This window comes from Notothenia coriiceps, unplaced genomic scaffold (assembly GCF_000735185.1).
Source record: "Notothenia coriiceps isolate Sejong01 unplaced genomic scaffold, NC01 NC01_scaffold00012941, whole genome shotgun sequence".
Lineage (NCBI taxonomy): Eukaryota > Metazoa > Chordata > Actinopteri > Perciformes > Nototheniidae > Notothenia > Notothenia coriiceps.
The window spans coordinates 81,049-93,506 of record NW_011345642.1 but is presented as its reverse complement, the minus strand read 5'-3'; the positions used below and the strand labels follow the sequence as shown (position 1 = coordinate 93,506).

General features: G+C 40.2%; 2 protein-coding genes across 2 annotated transcripts in view; one reads left to right on the top strand and one right to left on the bottom strand.

Moving 5' to 3' along the window:
- Positions 1-9,776, top strand: part of cyth3b (cytohesin 3b) — a 30,994-nt gene extending 21,218 nt beyond the window's left edge. Inside the window, exons 7-13 of the mRNA XM_010773765.1 lie at positions 205-317; positions 1,576-1,724; positions 2,138-2,249; positions 5,277-5,353; positions 6,022-6,093; positions 6,237-6,391; positions 7,843-9,776. Coding sequence (XP_010772067.1) covers positions 205-317; positions 1,576-1,724; positions 2,138-2,249; positions 5,277-5,353; positions 6,022-6,093; positions 6,237-6,391; positions 7,843-7,915 — 751 coding nt within the window. The 3' untranslated portion in view covers positions 7,916-9,776. The remainder of the gene's footprint in view (positions 1-204; positions 318-1,575; positions 1,725-2,137; positions 2,250-5,276; positions 5,354-6,021; positions 6,094-6,236; positions 6,392-7,842) is intronic.
- kdelr2a (KDEL endoplasmic reticulum protein retention receptor 2a) overlaps positions 1-12,458 on the bottom strand; it is a 263,345-nt gene that overhangs the window by 170,734 nt on the left and 80,153 nt on the right. The gene's annotated exons all lie outside the window — the stretch shown is intronic.

Here is a 12,458-nt window from a genome sequence, read left to right as displayed (position 1 = left end):
TTGTAGCCAAATCATTCAGTTTGACGTTAAAAACCTTTTTAAACACAAACACTCTCTTTCTAAAGTCAATGTAAAGAAAGTCAGCTTACTATTCAGTGGGATTTTTACATTTCCATTGAATATCCACATACTGTTAAATATATTTTCATCATATTTTATTATGATCTGTAACTCCATTATCCCTCTCTGTCTCTGCCGTCGTAGGCAGTTTCTGTGGAGCTTCAGACTTCCTGGCGAAGCCCAGAAGATTGATCGTATGATGGAGGCGTTTGCATCCAGGTACTGCCAATGCAATCCTGGCGTCTTCCAGTCCACAGGTACCACTCACACACACTCTCATACACACACTCACACACACACACTCACACACACAAACACACACACCGCAGCAGACACATCAGTCAGACTCAGCTACTGTAGACAGTCCAGGACAAATAATATGGGCCAGCTCAGCCTCGGATCAATGTTTCTGACTGTCTGTCTTACCTAGACATCTGGACCTGTTCAAGCTTCGTAAATCTTTAGCATGTGTCCATAACCCTGGGAACTCTTCTTTAAACACTGGAGAATATGAACACCTTCTGACTTCATAGGTATCTGCATTCACAGAATCATAACTACAGTAGACCAACAGTCGTAAACTTCTTTGTTCTGCAGCATAGTTAGCAGCTTCCTCAGTAATCGCAGTGTGATCACTATCCGTGGCTCCTGCACTGATAATGAAATCGATCACTGGTCAATTTGGTCATTAGTGGCGTCTCGGCCCTTTGCACATGGTCTGCTGCTCCTGTGTATACCGCGGGGAGCCTTGAAGAGGACGTGGGTGACAGCTCAGGTCATGAATATTAATGTGGTGCAGTGGTGACACACCCTGACTTAGTTATTGGTCATCTCTCAGGACCGATGGCTCAGGGTCATAAATTACAGAGCAGTGATGCTTACTGGGGCGGTTAGTGTGTGGATGGGATTGACGATGGTTAGCATGAGTTATGATGTGGACTCAGAAGAATGTGTGTGTGTTTGTCTGGGTGTGTGTTCATGACTGCAGAGACTTCCAAAGGCCTTGGTGGGCTCCAATAGGGGGCTCTTTGTTGATTAAACTCTCCTTTTTATTTGGCAGAGTCCTAACTTGTGGTAAGAAATCTTTTGATGGATTTCTGTCTAATAAATCACAAATCATTTCTGCCATAATTTCAATACCATTATAATAAACAAGGTAAATACCTTCCACTGTAGAGCTCACGTATTGATAAGAGCTCACATTGTGAAAATAAATATTTGAGTGTGTGCTCTTGTTTAGTTATTTATATTATGATATCAATACTTTAGAAAAGACAAAACTTTAATATTTGCGTTTCGGTTATATTTGAATTTAAAAAATAAAATGTAGAGACTGCTCGGAATATAGTAATTTAAGATAGACCTGGTGACAAAAGATCACTAGCTTAAACAGAAGAGAAATCCTATTCAAACAGGATTTCACACGCACGCACGTGCGCACACACACACACAGATGTGGGGTTGCATTGTATTGTATATTTCCCAATGACACATACTGTATAATTACCTCCACAGACACCTGCTATGTCCTATCATTTGCCATCATTATGCTGAACACAAGCCTGCACAATCCCAACGTCAGAGACAAGCCCCCCGTGGAGCGCTTCATCTCCATGAACAGAGGGATCAATGAGGGGGGAGACCTCCCAGAGGACCTACTCAGGGTAAGAGCTTTGACTTTATTAGTCAGTTAGCTATGACAAATGTATCCAATGTAGCCCGCATGGTTAAATAAACCTATAGGAACATCTCTCTTTGCAAAGCAGAGAGTCACACTTCACTAATTGAGATGTTGCAGCTCAGCAGAATTGCTTATTCTCCCCCGATACTGATGCAAATAATCTTTTGTGATCTCTCAAAGAAAAAGTGCATAAAAGCAAGTTCATCCATCCCCACATAGTGTACGCTGATGTCTTTACCAAAGTGCCCTTGGTTTGTTATAAGTAGAAAAATACACTTTGTTAAAGCTCCCAGAGTCATTCATCTAAGGAATGGGTTGAATGTTTTGAGATAGAAGAAGTCTGGGAGTGTAAATGTGAACTTTAATGCACCTCTGTTTTTGTTTTTGTCCATCCAGAATTTATTCGACAGCATCAAGAGCGAACCCTTTAAGATCCCAGAGGATGATGGGAATGACCTGACACACACATTCTTCAACCCAGACAGAGAGGGCTGGCTGCTTAAATTAGGTTAGTGCTTATGTATGTGTGTGTGTCTTTGTGTCTCTGCACATTCCCCCTGCTGAGTGAAAGACATCCTGGATGACTCTATTTTGTTACTCTCCCACTTATCCTCATTACAACTGTGATTCTTTTCTCACAGCAGGGTGAAGTAAATATCACTCATGCTCACTAACGTGATGTATCCTGTTTTTAAATGCAGTGAAATAAAACAGATCATAACATTTTGTGTGGCAGAGAAAGATACAATTCATACACTTCAAAACAATTGTTGCAAGATGGTACTAAACTTTATTCTTTAAGTCTAGATGCATAAAACTCATTGGGTGTACAGTATTTTTATTTATGAACCCATATGAAGTCGGATACACACTTATGCACACATTCAATTATGTTTTAAGTTGCCGTATTTCTGCTATACTAATCTGAATAGCTGCAGAACTTATTTAAATATATTGTCACTCAAGCAGTTGCTGTTGTTATGGTTTTTGTTTTATTATAAGCAGGAGGTTATGTTTTTGCTTTGTTGCTTTGTTTGTCAGTAGGATTAAAGAAAGCTACTTTGATGGAAAGGCTTAGCCTGGGGCGATAAGAACCAAATAAACTTGGGAGGTGATCGAAATGAACCGGGGAAATGACATGCATTATTTTCCACTGCCCTTATGGGAGGTCAATGCTCTCCGTGTGCACTAGTTTTTTTTATGTTAACCTTAAAGATGTGCATTCTTGTCCCCTGTATTCAAAGTTATGTTAGTTCTTATCTGCTTTGTTGTGCAGTTATGAGTGTTACAGTAACAGAGTGCACAGAGTAGAGTCTGGTGGGAACCTACAGAGAGTGACTCTGAGTTGTTTATTGCCTTGACCAGTTGGTGTTGATTAAAGAAGATTTATCTATGAGAAACTGTAGCCTGAACATCCGTAAAACAAGGTTACATGCTTTTCACTTGCCCTACACTACCTCACACTAGGATATTCATGTATAAGGTGTGCGTATCTCACCGCAAAACATTTGACAGTATGTGTGGACAAAAAGTTACAGGCATGATTTGTATTGATTGCGTGCACATCGACATTATCATAATGTACTTTGGGAAGGAACACATGCTTTAGATATTCTATATGTGCCAGTAATTAGATGTGGTTGCATGCTTTCCTAATGAGGTAATAGTTTTATTTGGCCATTTTATCCGGTTTGTTAACACATGTTTTTGATTTGGACCTCGCTCCCTCGCTCTGCTCTCACACCACATAAAAGAGATTCATTTAAGTATTTTTTTAAACACTTTTAATTGTTGTTAGAGATTGATATATTGTGAACATAAAACTGTTTAACAGCCAGGATACATTTCGTTAAAGGTTAAAGTTCAAACGCACAGCAGGTGATCAGTTTTATTACTATATTCACACACACACACACACACACACACACACACACACACACACACACACACACACACACACACACACACACACCTGGCTCCGATCTGCACATTCCTCTCACTCTGTGTAGCGTCTCTTTAGTCTCATCATAACAGCGAGTACGAATGCAAATAGCCCCATTGTGGCTCACAGGCCTAACATGATTACATTCTAGTACAATTCCTCCCTGGAGCCATTTCCCGCACCAGTTCTCGCTATAATATTTCTAATTTAACTCGCTAAAAATAAACCCTTGAGGATGTGAAGGACTAAATGCAGGTTTTTTTTTTAGCAAATCTCTCTGTACACCGAGCGGAAATTTGGCCACGCTTATTCAATACCCAGAGTCTATTGAAATGTTAGGAAACCCGGCTTTGTAATTATGTGTGGCCCATATAGGCTCATGTGAGGAGGCACAAAAACAGGAAGGAAATGCTGCAGTGAAAAGTGTTGTCTAATCAGGAATGTTAGGTCAAAGCACGCTCACAGGAAATTATCAGAAAGTGCTTGTGACATGTTTTGATTCAAGTTTTGTGCATGTGTGTGTAAACTTTGCATTAGATTGTCTTTCTCACAGCTCACATGCAGACACATCATACATGTATCTCCCACCAGGAAAGCTTCCTCAGTGTCAGCAAATTCTGTTTTCCTCTAACGCTGCAGTCACTGCCAGAGGCGGAATCCCGCTTCAAACCAACTTGTTGGACATTAGCGCTCGCTCTCAGTCTTTGCTTTTTTTTGTATGTAGTTTGCAGAAACCAACACGTTGCTCGGGGGCGTCGTGTGTGTGTTTTTGGGCTTATATGTCTACATGTGTGCTCCTTCAGGGGTGCTTTAGGTGCCGCATTAGGTTCATATCAAGTGCTGTTTTCTCACCGCTCCTTACAGCCAATGGGCTTTTATCCTGTTGCCTTTTAAAAATGAATAAGCAAAGTCAGCAATTATATATCAGTTGTGTGAGTTATCATTTAACAAAGCTGCACGTTAGAAGAGATAGTGATGGTTGATTGTAGTCACCTACTATTACATTTTTTTCTAAACTGTCTTGCCTTTATACTTTGGAAAGTGACCCTCTCTTTATTGCACGTTGACATTTGTACATCCAACCTAATCATAAAATCAAAAAAGCAGCACACAATGTTAAACTGTGTTTGATAGTATGAAACCCTCCTTTATGTGTAGGTTTGGCCATAGATACATAAACTGTTGAAACTTCAATTGTCAATGGCGTGTCCTGGGCATTAAGTACATTTAAGTATTAATGTGTGTCTAATCGCCACATGACAGGATCATGTGGTTGATGTGGAGCAGTCTTTCTTACACAGGAAATTCAATTATAGCTGTGAGCTAATGAACAAACATGTTGAAGCAGTTATTTAAAGTGCTTTGTTTGGTCTTTTTTCATGGTTTGTAACAGGGCAGACGGTCTGTGCTAGAAAAAAAAGACATAAAGTAATAATTCATAAGATCTATATAATGCATACAAAATAACCGAGTGGATGGTGGTGGGCTTCGTTACTGCGTGTCACATCCCGGCTCTTTTTCCTGATGGGAGACAGCCAGTCTGTCACTGTGGCATTTGTGTGACTTCCTGTCTCCTCTTCCTCTTCCTGTCAGGGGGCCGAGTGAAAACCTGGAAGCGACGGTGGTTCATCCTGACTGACAACTGCCTCTACTACTTCGAATACACAACTGTGAGTGTTGCATGATGATGTTTTGATCTGTGAAGAGCCTCTCTGGGTCTCTAAAGAAGATGACTTGAATAAGATAAATGTAATGAATATTGTGGGGTTTCCAAATATAGATGGGAGAACGATTCTGAATTCAACCTGCCAATGTCCTGTTTAGCAATGCTTTAATGTTAGTCAGTTGACGTTAATAATGCCACTAGTACATGTGGAAAATTACCCCCCAAAAATCAGCCCTCTATGTGTTTTCATTTAAAAAATCTTTATAGTGTCCCCTTGTGAGTTGGTATTTGTCTATCCGTGTCACTTTCCGTAAGAATAAGTGTAAATGTGCCTCGTTGAAGATCTTTATCATTGCCTGTGTGTCCCCGCTAGCTGCTACATCAGCACTGTCCTCTCTCTACCCTGATATTATCCTGCGGGACACTATCATTATGTCCCGTCCTCTGGTCTGACTGTTCCACACAAACATTATCTGCTCTGTTAAAGAGCAGCAAGGATAAGAGGAGGATGAGGGGGGGCAAGGTTGATTTCCATGCTGGCAAAACATGTCACATATGATTTTATCCTTTTTTCTGATATTCTTTCTTGATTGCTTGCTTTTTTCTGCCGTTTATTAAACTGTCTTTTTGTATTTACTTGGTTGTTTTTCTTCTTCCACGTTTCTCCTTCAGGACAAAGAGCCTCGTGGGATTATCCCGCTGGAGAATCTGAGCATCAGGGAGGTGGAGGAGCCCAGGAAACCTGTGAGTGTTGCCTCTTTAAAGACCTCACCTGTAGAGTCTATTCTCCTCTGTTATAGTGTTTGGATGTCTAAAGTACAGGCATTGGCCAGTGTGCTGTCAACAGTATTACATAATCCAAGCCCTTCTCTTTGTCCGCTCTCCAGAACTGTTTCGAGCTCTATAAACCTAACCACAAGGGCCAGGTGATCAAAGCCTGCAAGACGGAGGCAGATGGGCGTGTCGTCGAGGGAAACCACGTGGTGTACAGGATATCAGCGCCCACGCCGGAAGAGAAAGAGGAGTGGATTAAATCCATCAAGTAAGACTCGCACAAGCACGCTTAAAGCAAATGTTTGACATTTTGGTAAACATGTTTTTCTTTTTTATACAAATATTAACTATAGAAATAAACCTTTTTTCAAAAACTCAAGTAAAAAAAAACATGTTCACCACCTGAGCATCCCAAAATCAAATCTGGACTAAAAGGATCCAGACAACACACTAACTTATATCTATACTGGACATGTCATTAAAAGCTTTGATTCAAACAGTAAAACAACAAAGGTATGTTTTCCTCCTGTCAGATACCATACATGCTGGGGCTCTCAGGAATATTAACCTTGCTGTGGGTGACCTAAATGCTGCTCTGTAATCGCCTGCATAAAGATGGTGCAATGTCAAAGAGAGTTGGCTCAGCAGAACAGAACACTTGTATACTGTAGTGCGATCCCCCCTCCTCCATACTCTCAGTGAGTATTCCCTGGAGAAACGTTGTTTGATTAGTCACTGCCTATAGCAGCCCAGGGGTGAGCCAGCAAACCCAGTAAATGTATCCAGGAGAGGAAGATCCAAACTGGGCTGACACACTGGCATCCTCCGAGGATAACGAGTTGCAGCTTGTGCTTCTCCAGAGGGGTCCAAAAGGATCTTGGGAGATAAAAGGAGTTTTATGGAAATGATGCTTTACCCCTCTCTTCTTAAGTGGAGATGATCACAGAGGTGTATCGGCATGCTTGAGTCACAAACACGCAGATGATGGTGGACCAATGGAAACAGTGGACTCTTAAATAAAAGTATTCTGTCCCATTCCATTAGATATATTACATATTTGTAAAGACAGAAATAGAAGGAATGTTGTTTGGAATTAGTCACAGCAGCACTTACTCCACAGAGGAGTTTTTGTTTCATGAAATTGGCTTGTGCAAATGGACAATGAGCATTACAAAAGAGCGGGATAGTAATCATGGACTCATTCTTCTGCGCGTGGCGTTGTAAAGAGAATCTGAGATATCCGCAGTGGGGGGTTGAGCCTCTTCTTGCTTTGTCCTGGTGCTAACAGGATTGAGCAGCCGTGAAACTGGGCTCCTCAGAAGAGCCCAAATGGCTTCCTGACGCACTTGCTCTCATTCTGCGCTGGCTTTCCATCTTTAAAAAAAAAAAGGGAGCGGGAGAATGCTGAAGAGCCAATAATCTTGAGCCCTCATTCAGACCTGCAGAATAGCGGGAGGTGTGTTTGTGTTTTTACTATGAGTTCTGGAGGATGTTCCAGCTGATCGGAGTACCAAGAAAAAACTTGGGAGGGGGGTGTTCCTCTTCAGAAACCATGGAAACCAAACTAGGTCACTGCACAAACTTTTTTTTTTTGATCTAGTTTAGGCAGGGGTTTGTATAAATGTGCCTACATTTCCATATCAAAGATGCTCGAGTCCCTTCTCTCATGTGGCCTTATTATTTATTTCATCACTGTCCTTTGATTGGCTTCTTCTCCAGGGCCAGCATCAGCAAAGACCCTTTCTATGACATGCTGGCCACCAGGAAGAGACGCATCGCCAACAAGAAGTGAAGAGGGACAATCTTCTCAACCTCCAGCTCCTCCATCTTTCTCTCCCACACATAAACTACACACGCTGAGAAGCTGGTTCACAAAAAAAAAAGACCCTGGATATGAACCTCAGTTTCTCCCCTGGACGGTGTGCACTGCTGGGGAGACACCCCACTGCTGAGGGGACAGCAGAGTTTCAGGAAACTCAAATGTGTGGACTCTTGCCTGGAGCAACACATGAACAACCAACAGCCAGTTTGTTTCTCCTCCATCTCATACACACCCCCTACCTCCCCCTCTCATGGCCATCACATGTTCTAGGTCTCTCTAAAGCACAACTGCCATGTTTCAGGTGCACATGCATGCATGTGGATTATTATCGACAAATATGTTTGTGTGTGTGCGCGTGTGTGTTTGCAGCAGTGTGCATGCTATCAATGCACACAGTCTACATTATGTAAGTGATGCGTTACCTCCACTGTGCTTTATGAGAAAGTCGTTGTCATTCAAAATCAGAGTTCAGATGCATGGTCAGCTACACAGGGAATGGAATGCGATGATAAATAGAGACATTTTGAGGATAAAGGGTGGAAATAGGAGACAGATGTAAACATGTGGTGGGTGGATCATTGCAGCGTAACCTCACCCGGACCATGTCATCTCACTCTGGATTCTTCTCTCCCGGTGCCATAGCTGAAGCCCTGCTGGGAGTAACCTCAGAAAACAGCGGTGGCTTACATTTAGGTTCCTAACACCGCATTACAGTCTTGAGTCAGCTGGGCTGATCTTTTATTTTTATTTACATGGAGCAGAGAATTTTGAAAAGTGCATACTTTTTATTTTAGTTGAGTAGAAAAGGAGCTTTTGCCGATGCTTGAGATTAAACCTTGCTCTTTGGGAGTAAATGTGTAATCCTTAAGATTGTATTCCTGGTCCATTTGAAATCCCAACCATCATTAATGTTAGTGACATCAAGTGGGGTTTAAAAGTGCAGCTAACATTAGAAGTCACTTTGTCAGAATTTGTAACTAAGTTGTATGTAAAGGCTGCAAGGCGGTCTCCACCAGCACCAATGAAAACTGAGATTTAGATTGGCTATTGCAGACTCAATGCTGACCAGAGAAAAAGACCAATATGATCTTAAGGATTTGAACTTTTACAAGTCTACTGGGTAGGTTTTATTTATGGCTGTGCAATGGCCCAGAAGGGTACCAGTCCGATTAAGCTTTTTTTCCTCTCTTGTCTTTGGCCTGTCAGTGAAGGTCGTATTGTTGTGATCCTGTTTGCATTTGGTTTGTAATCCTATTAATTCCTTGCTTGCTTTTGTGTTCCTCTTTACAGGTATATAAATAATTAAGTTATGTATGTATATATATAATGTATAGGTTATCTGGTCTCTTTGTTGTAGTATGCACACTCTGTGTAACATGTTTGAGCCTTCAGGCACCAGTTTGCATCAGCTGAAGTTTGGGGTCTTCTTTACAAAAGCCTTAAACCCAATCATAAGAAAACATACGAGGATGAGGAGGATAAAACTGACAATATTGGTAAATAACTGTGACGATGCTCTTTAAAAAAAGCCATGACTGATGAGTGAGGAAGAGGGTTGTATTTATGATGATGATAAAGATTATAGTGAAAATGATGTTTTGATGTTTGATGATGATGATTATAGTGAAGTAATATCAGTTAGGATGATGATGATGATGATGATGTCAAAACTATAAACAACAGTAGTTTTCTATGTGATTGTAAAATAAAATGAAAGCCTTGCGGTCAGGGCAGAATATTATCTTCTTATAATTAACTTATATTAACTTTTATATCCTCTGTAAAAGCTATCGGTCACGTTATACATTACGTGTATCTATATAAAGTATACATAAAGCTTACAGCAGTTGTATGGTGTATTATTTATTATTAATGCTTTTCTTTTCTTTTCTTGACCTACTTATTTGCATAAGTAATGAGCTGTCATTAATGAATTATAAAGATAGTTCTCGCGAGTTGAAAAGCTCTCTGAATGTAAAACATCTCCATCATGCAGAGCAGAAGTGTGAGATTCAACCTGGAAGAACATGAAGTGAAGAAACAGGAAAGGTAAAGAAAACATGTTGACATCTGAGTGGGAGAGAAGATTGAGAATGACTGAAGAGAGAGCGCCCTCTACTGTGTCTTTGTGTATTTCACAATGGTCAATAACGATAACGTGAATAAAACAACATCACTTTAATGATAATGAAGGATTACAGTAAGGGCTGGGATGGGGTTTGGGGTCAATACTAGCAAAGGCAGCCTTTCACAATTAAATGTTTCTAAATTACTTATAATAATTGCACTCAGATGACAATTAAAATACACTGCTTATTATTTTGGACATAATGTTCAATCTTATGCAATCCAATACAACAGCGCTGCCATGAGAGCTATGTTCATGATGGGAATTTTTATTGAGATTGTCTTAGAGGTAAAGTTTATGTTGAGGTGTTTAAATATGACACTCCCCTCATGGAAATAAAAAGGGTTGTAATTAGATGAATATGACGGCTCTAACTCAAACTGAACTATGAGATCACGTTTTTTTTACATTACACATTTCCATCAGTTGGAAATTAGTAATTTGATGAATTAAATAATATCCTTAGTAAATAGCTACCTTAATATACAATAGCAAAATAGGAAAACAGAGATAACTTCAATCTTCTCAAAGTCAAAACAAATGCCAGTTTCAACATTCAGTGAGTTGAACAAAATGAGTTCATAGTTGACATTACAGAAGTGTACAACGCATTTATATTTAAGGTTGTGACAGATGACATAATACATTCATACATAGGATTTATACAATGAGGGTTTCATGACCACATCTGAGATTATAGGTGTACTAGAAATAACCACTACAATCAATTTTGCCCACTACCATCACTGGGTCAACAAAGTAAAAAGTACTTTTGAAAACATACATTTGAATTCTGTGACAGAATAGAGGTAATGAGAATGGGAAATTAGATTTGTATTTGACCCATACCAAAAAAAACTGTAAAACAGCTGATCCTCAAAGCTTTGTCACTCAAAAAAAGACAAAAGCACTGCCCCCTAGTGGATAAATGTGGAATCGCTGTGTGAAGAAAATACTTTTACAGAGGATTTCTCCTGCACACTGTACAAAACATTAATATAGTAAAGAGAAGTGCTGCTACATTTACATCTACACAAAATAATGCTTAATATTCAGCATTATCTTAACATCAACTCTTAACATTTATTCATATAATGTTAAACAGTTGCACACAATATGTAAAAAAATATATATAAAACAAATCTTAATGATCTGAGCAGTTTCAGTGTTCATGTATGTACATTTTCATTATGTCCTGCTGTTATGATGCCAATATAAACAGTGTTTCCAGATAAAATAAAAAGCAACAATCAAACCCAAAGACATTTCAGTAGGTACGATGCTTTTGGACAGAACAGGGTCTATTTTTTCACGGGCCATAAAAGTCCTAAAGCATTATTAACAACATAGAAACAGCTCAAGAATGAGGCACTGGAGAGTTAAACACATTTACATACAATACAATTTAACCAAGAGATGTAGTGTTGTTTCCCCTCAAATAAAGTTCAAAGGTAGTCTACTGAGAAAAAGTAACACCATAACCATGTGTTGTTTTCTTGTCCAAACGCTTCAGATTTTCCTTCCACCTAGAAATAATGTAGGTGCAACTACTTGATTAAATCCCAACAATCATCTCTGCATCTATAACCACAAGCGGTTCAGATGGAACATTTTCCACAGTTCTTAAAGGGGACCTATCATGCAAAATGCACTTTTGTACGTCTTTTATACATGAATATGTTTCCCCTGTGTGTCAGGGAACTCACCAAGTGTCAGGAAAACACAACCCTCTCTCTTTCGTTCCATTACCCAAATCTCTAAAAACGGGCTGCAACGAATCTGAGTACAGGATGATACAGATTTTGAAATGTTCAGACGTCAGAAACAGGGAGGCTTCTCCGCCTATATGGGGTACCTCTACAACCTCACCAGGAAGCATGGAGGTTGCCGTGGGCATGGTACAGCACTGGTAGTAACAGCATGGGTAACAGCCATGGTAACAGCATGGGTAGACATGACGCTCGTGCCTCGCCCCCTCCTTTTGCAGGGGGGCGTGGGTCAGCTGCAGCTCTCTTGCCACAGAATCAGGCCCTGCAAAAACAGGGCTGGGAATAGAGCAAATAGAGCGAAATGAGGGCATGGCTACAAATGCATGATCTTGTTTTGGTATTCTTGAAAAAAAAAACTTCACAGACATTTAATATAGGTATGGCCCTACCCAATATATTATTCAAAATCAGTATAGCATGATAGGTCACTTTAAGAGCACCAGTTATAGCTGCTACAAGTTGTATCTTTTCAGAGAAAGTAAAATGAATAAGCCGTTGTGGACCTCTTGTGATTCTTTAGCGACCTTTTTCAGTAACTTATGTGGTGTGTCTGCTGTGGTGAGTGACCCCTCAGCAGGGTGAGGACAGACATGGTCATAGTCAGGGCATTTTGAGG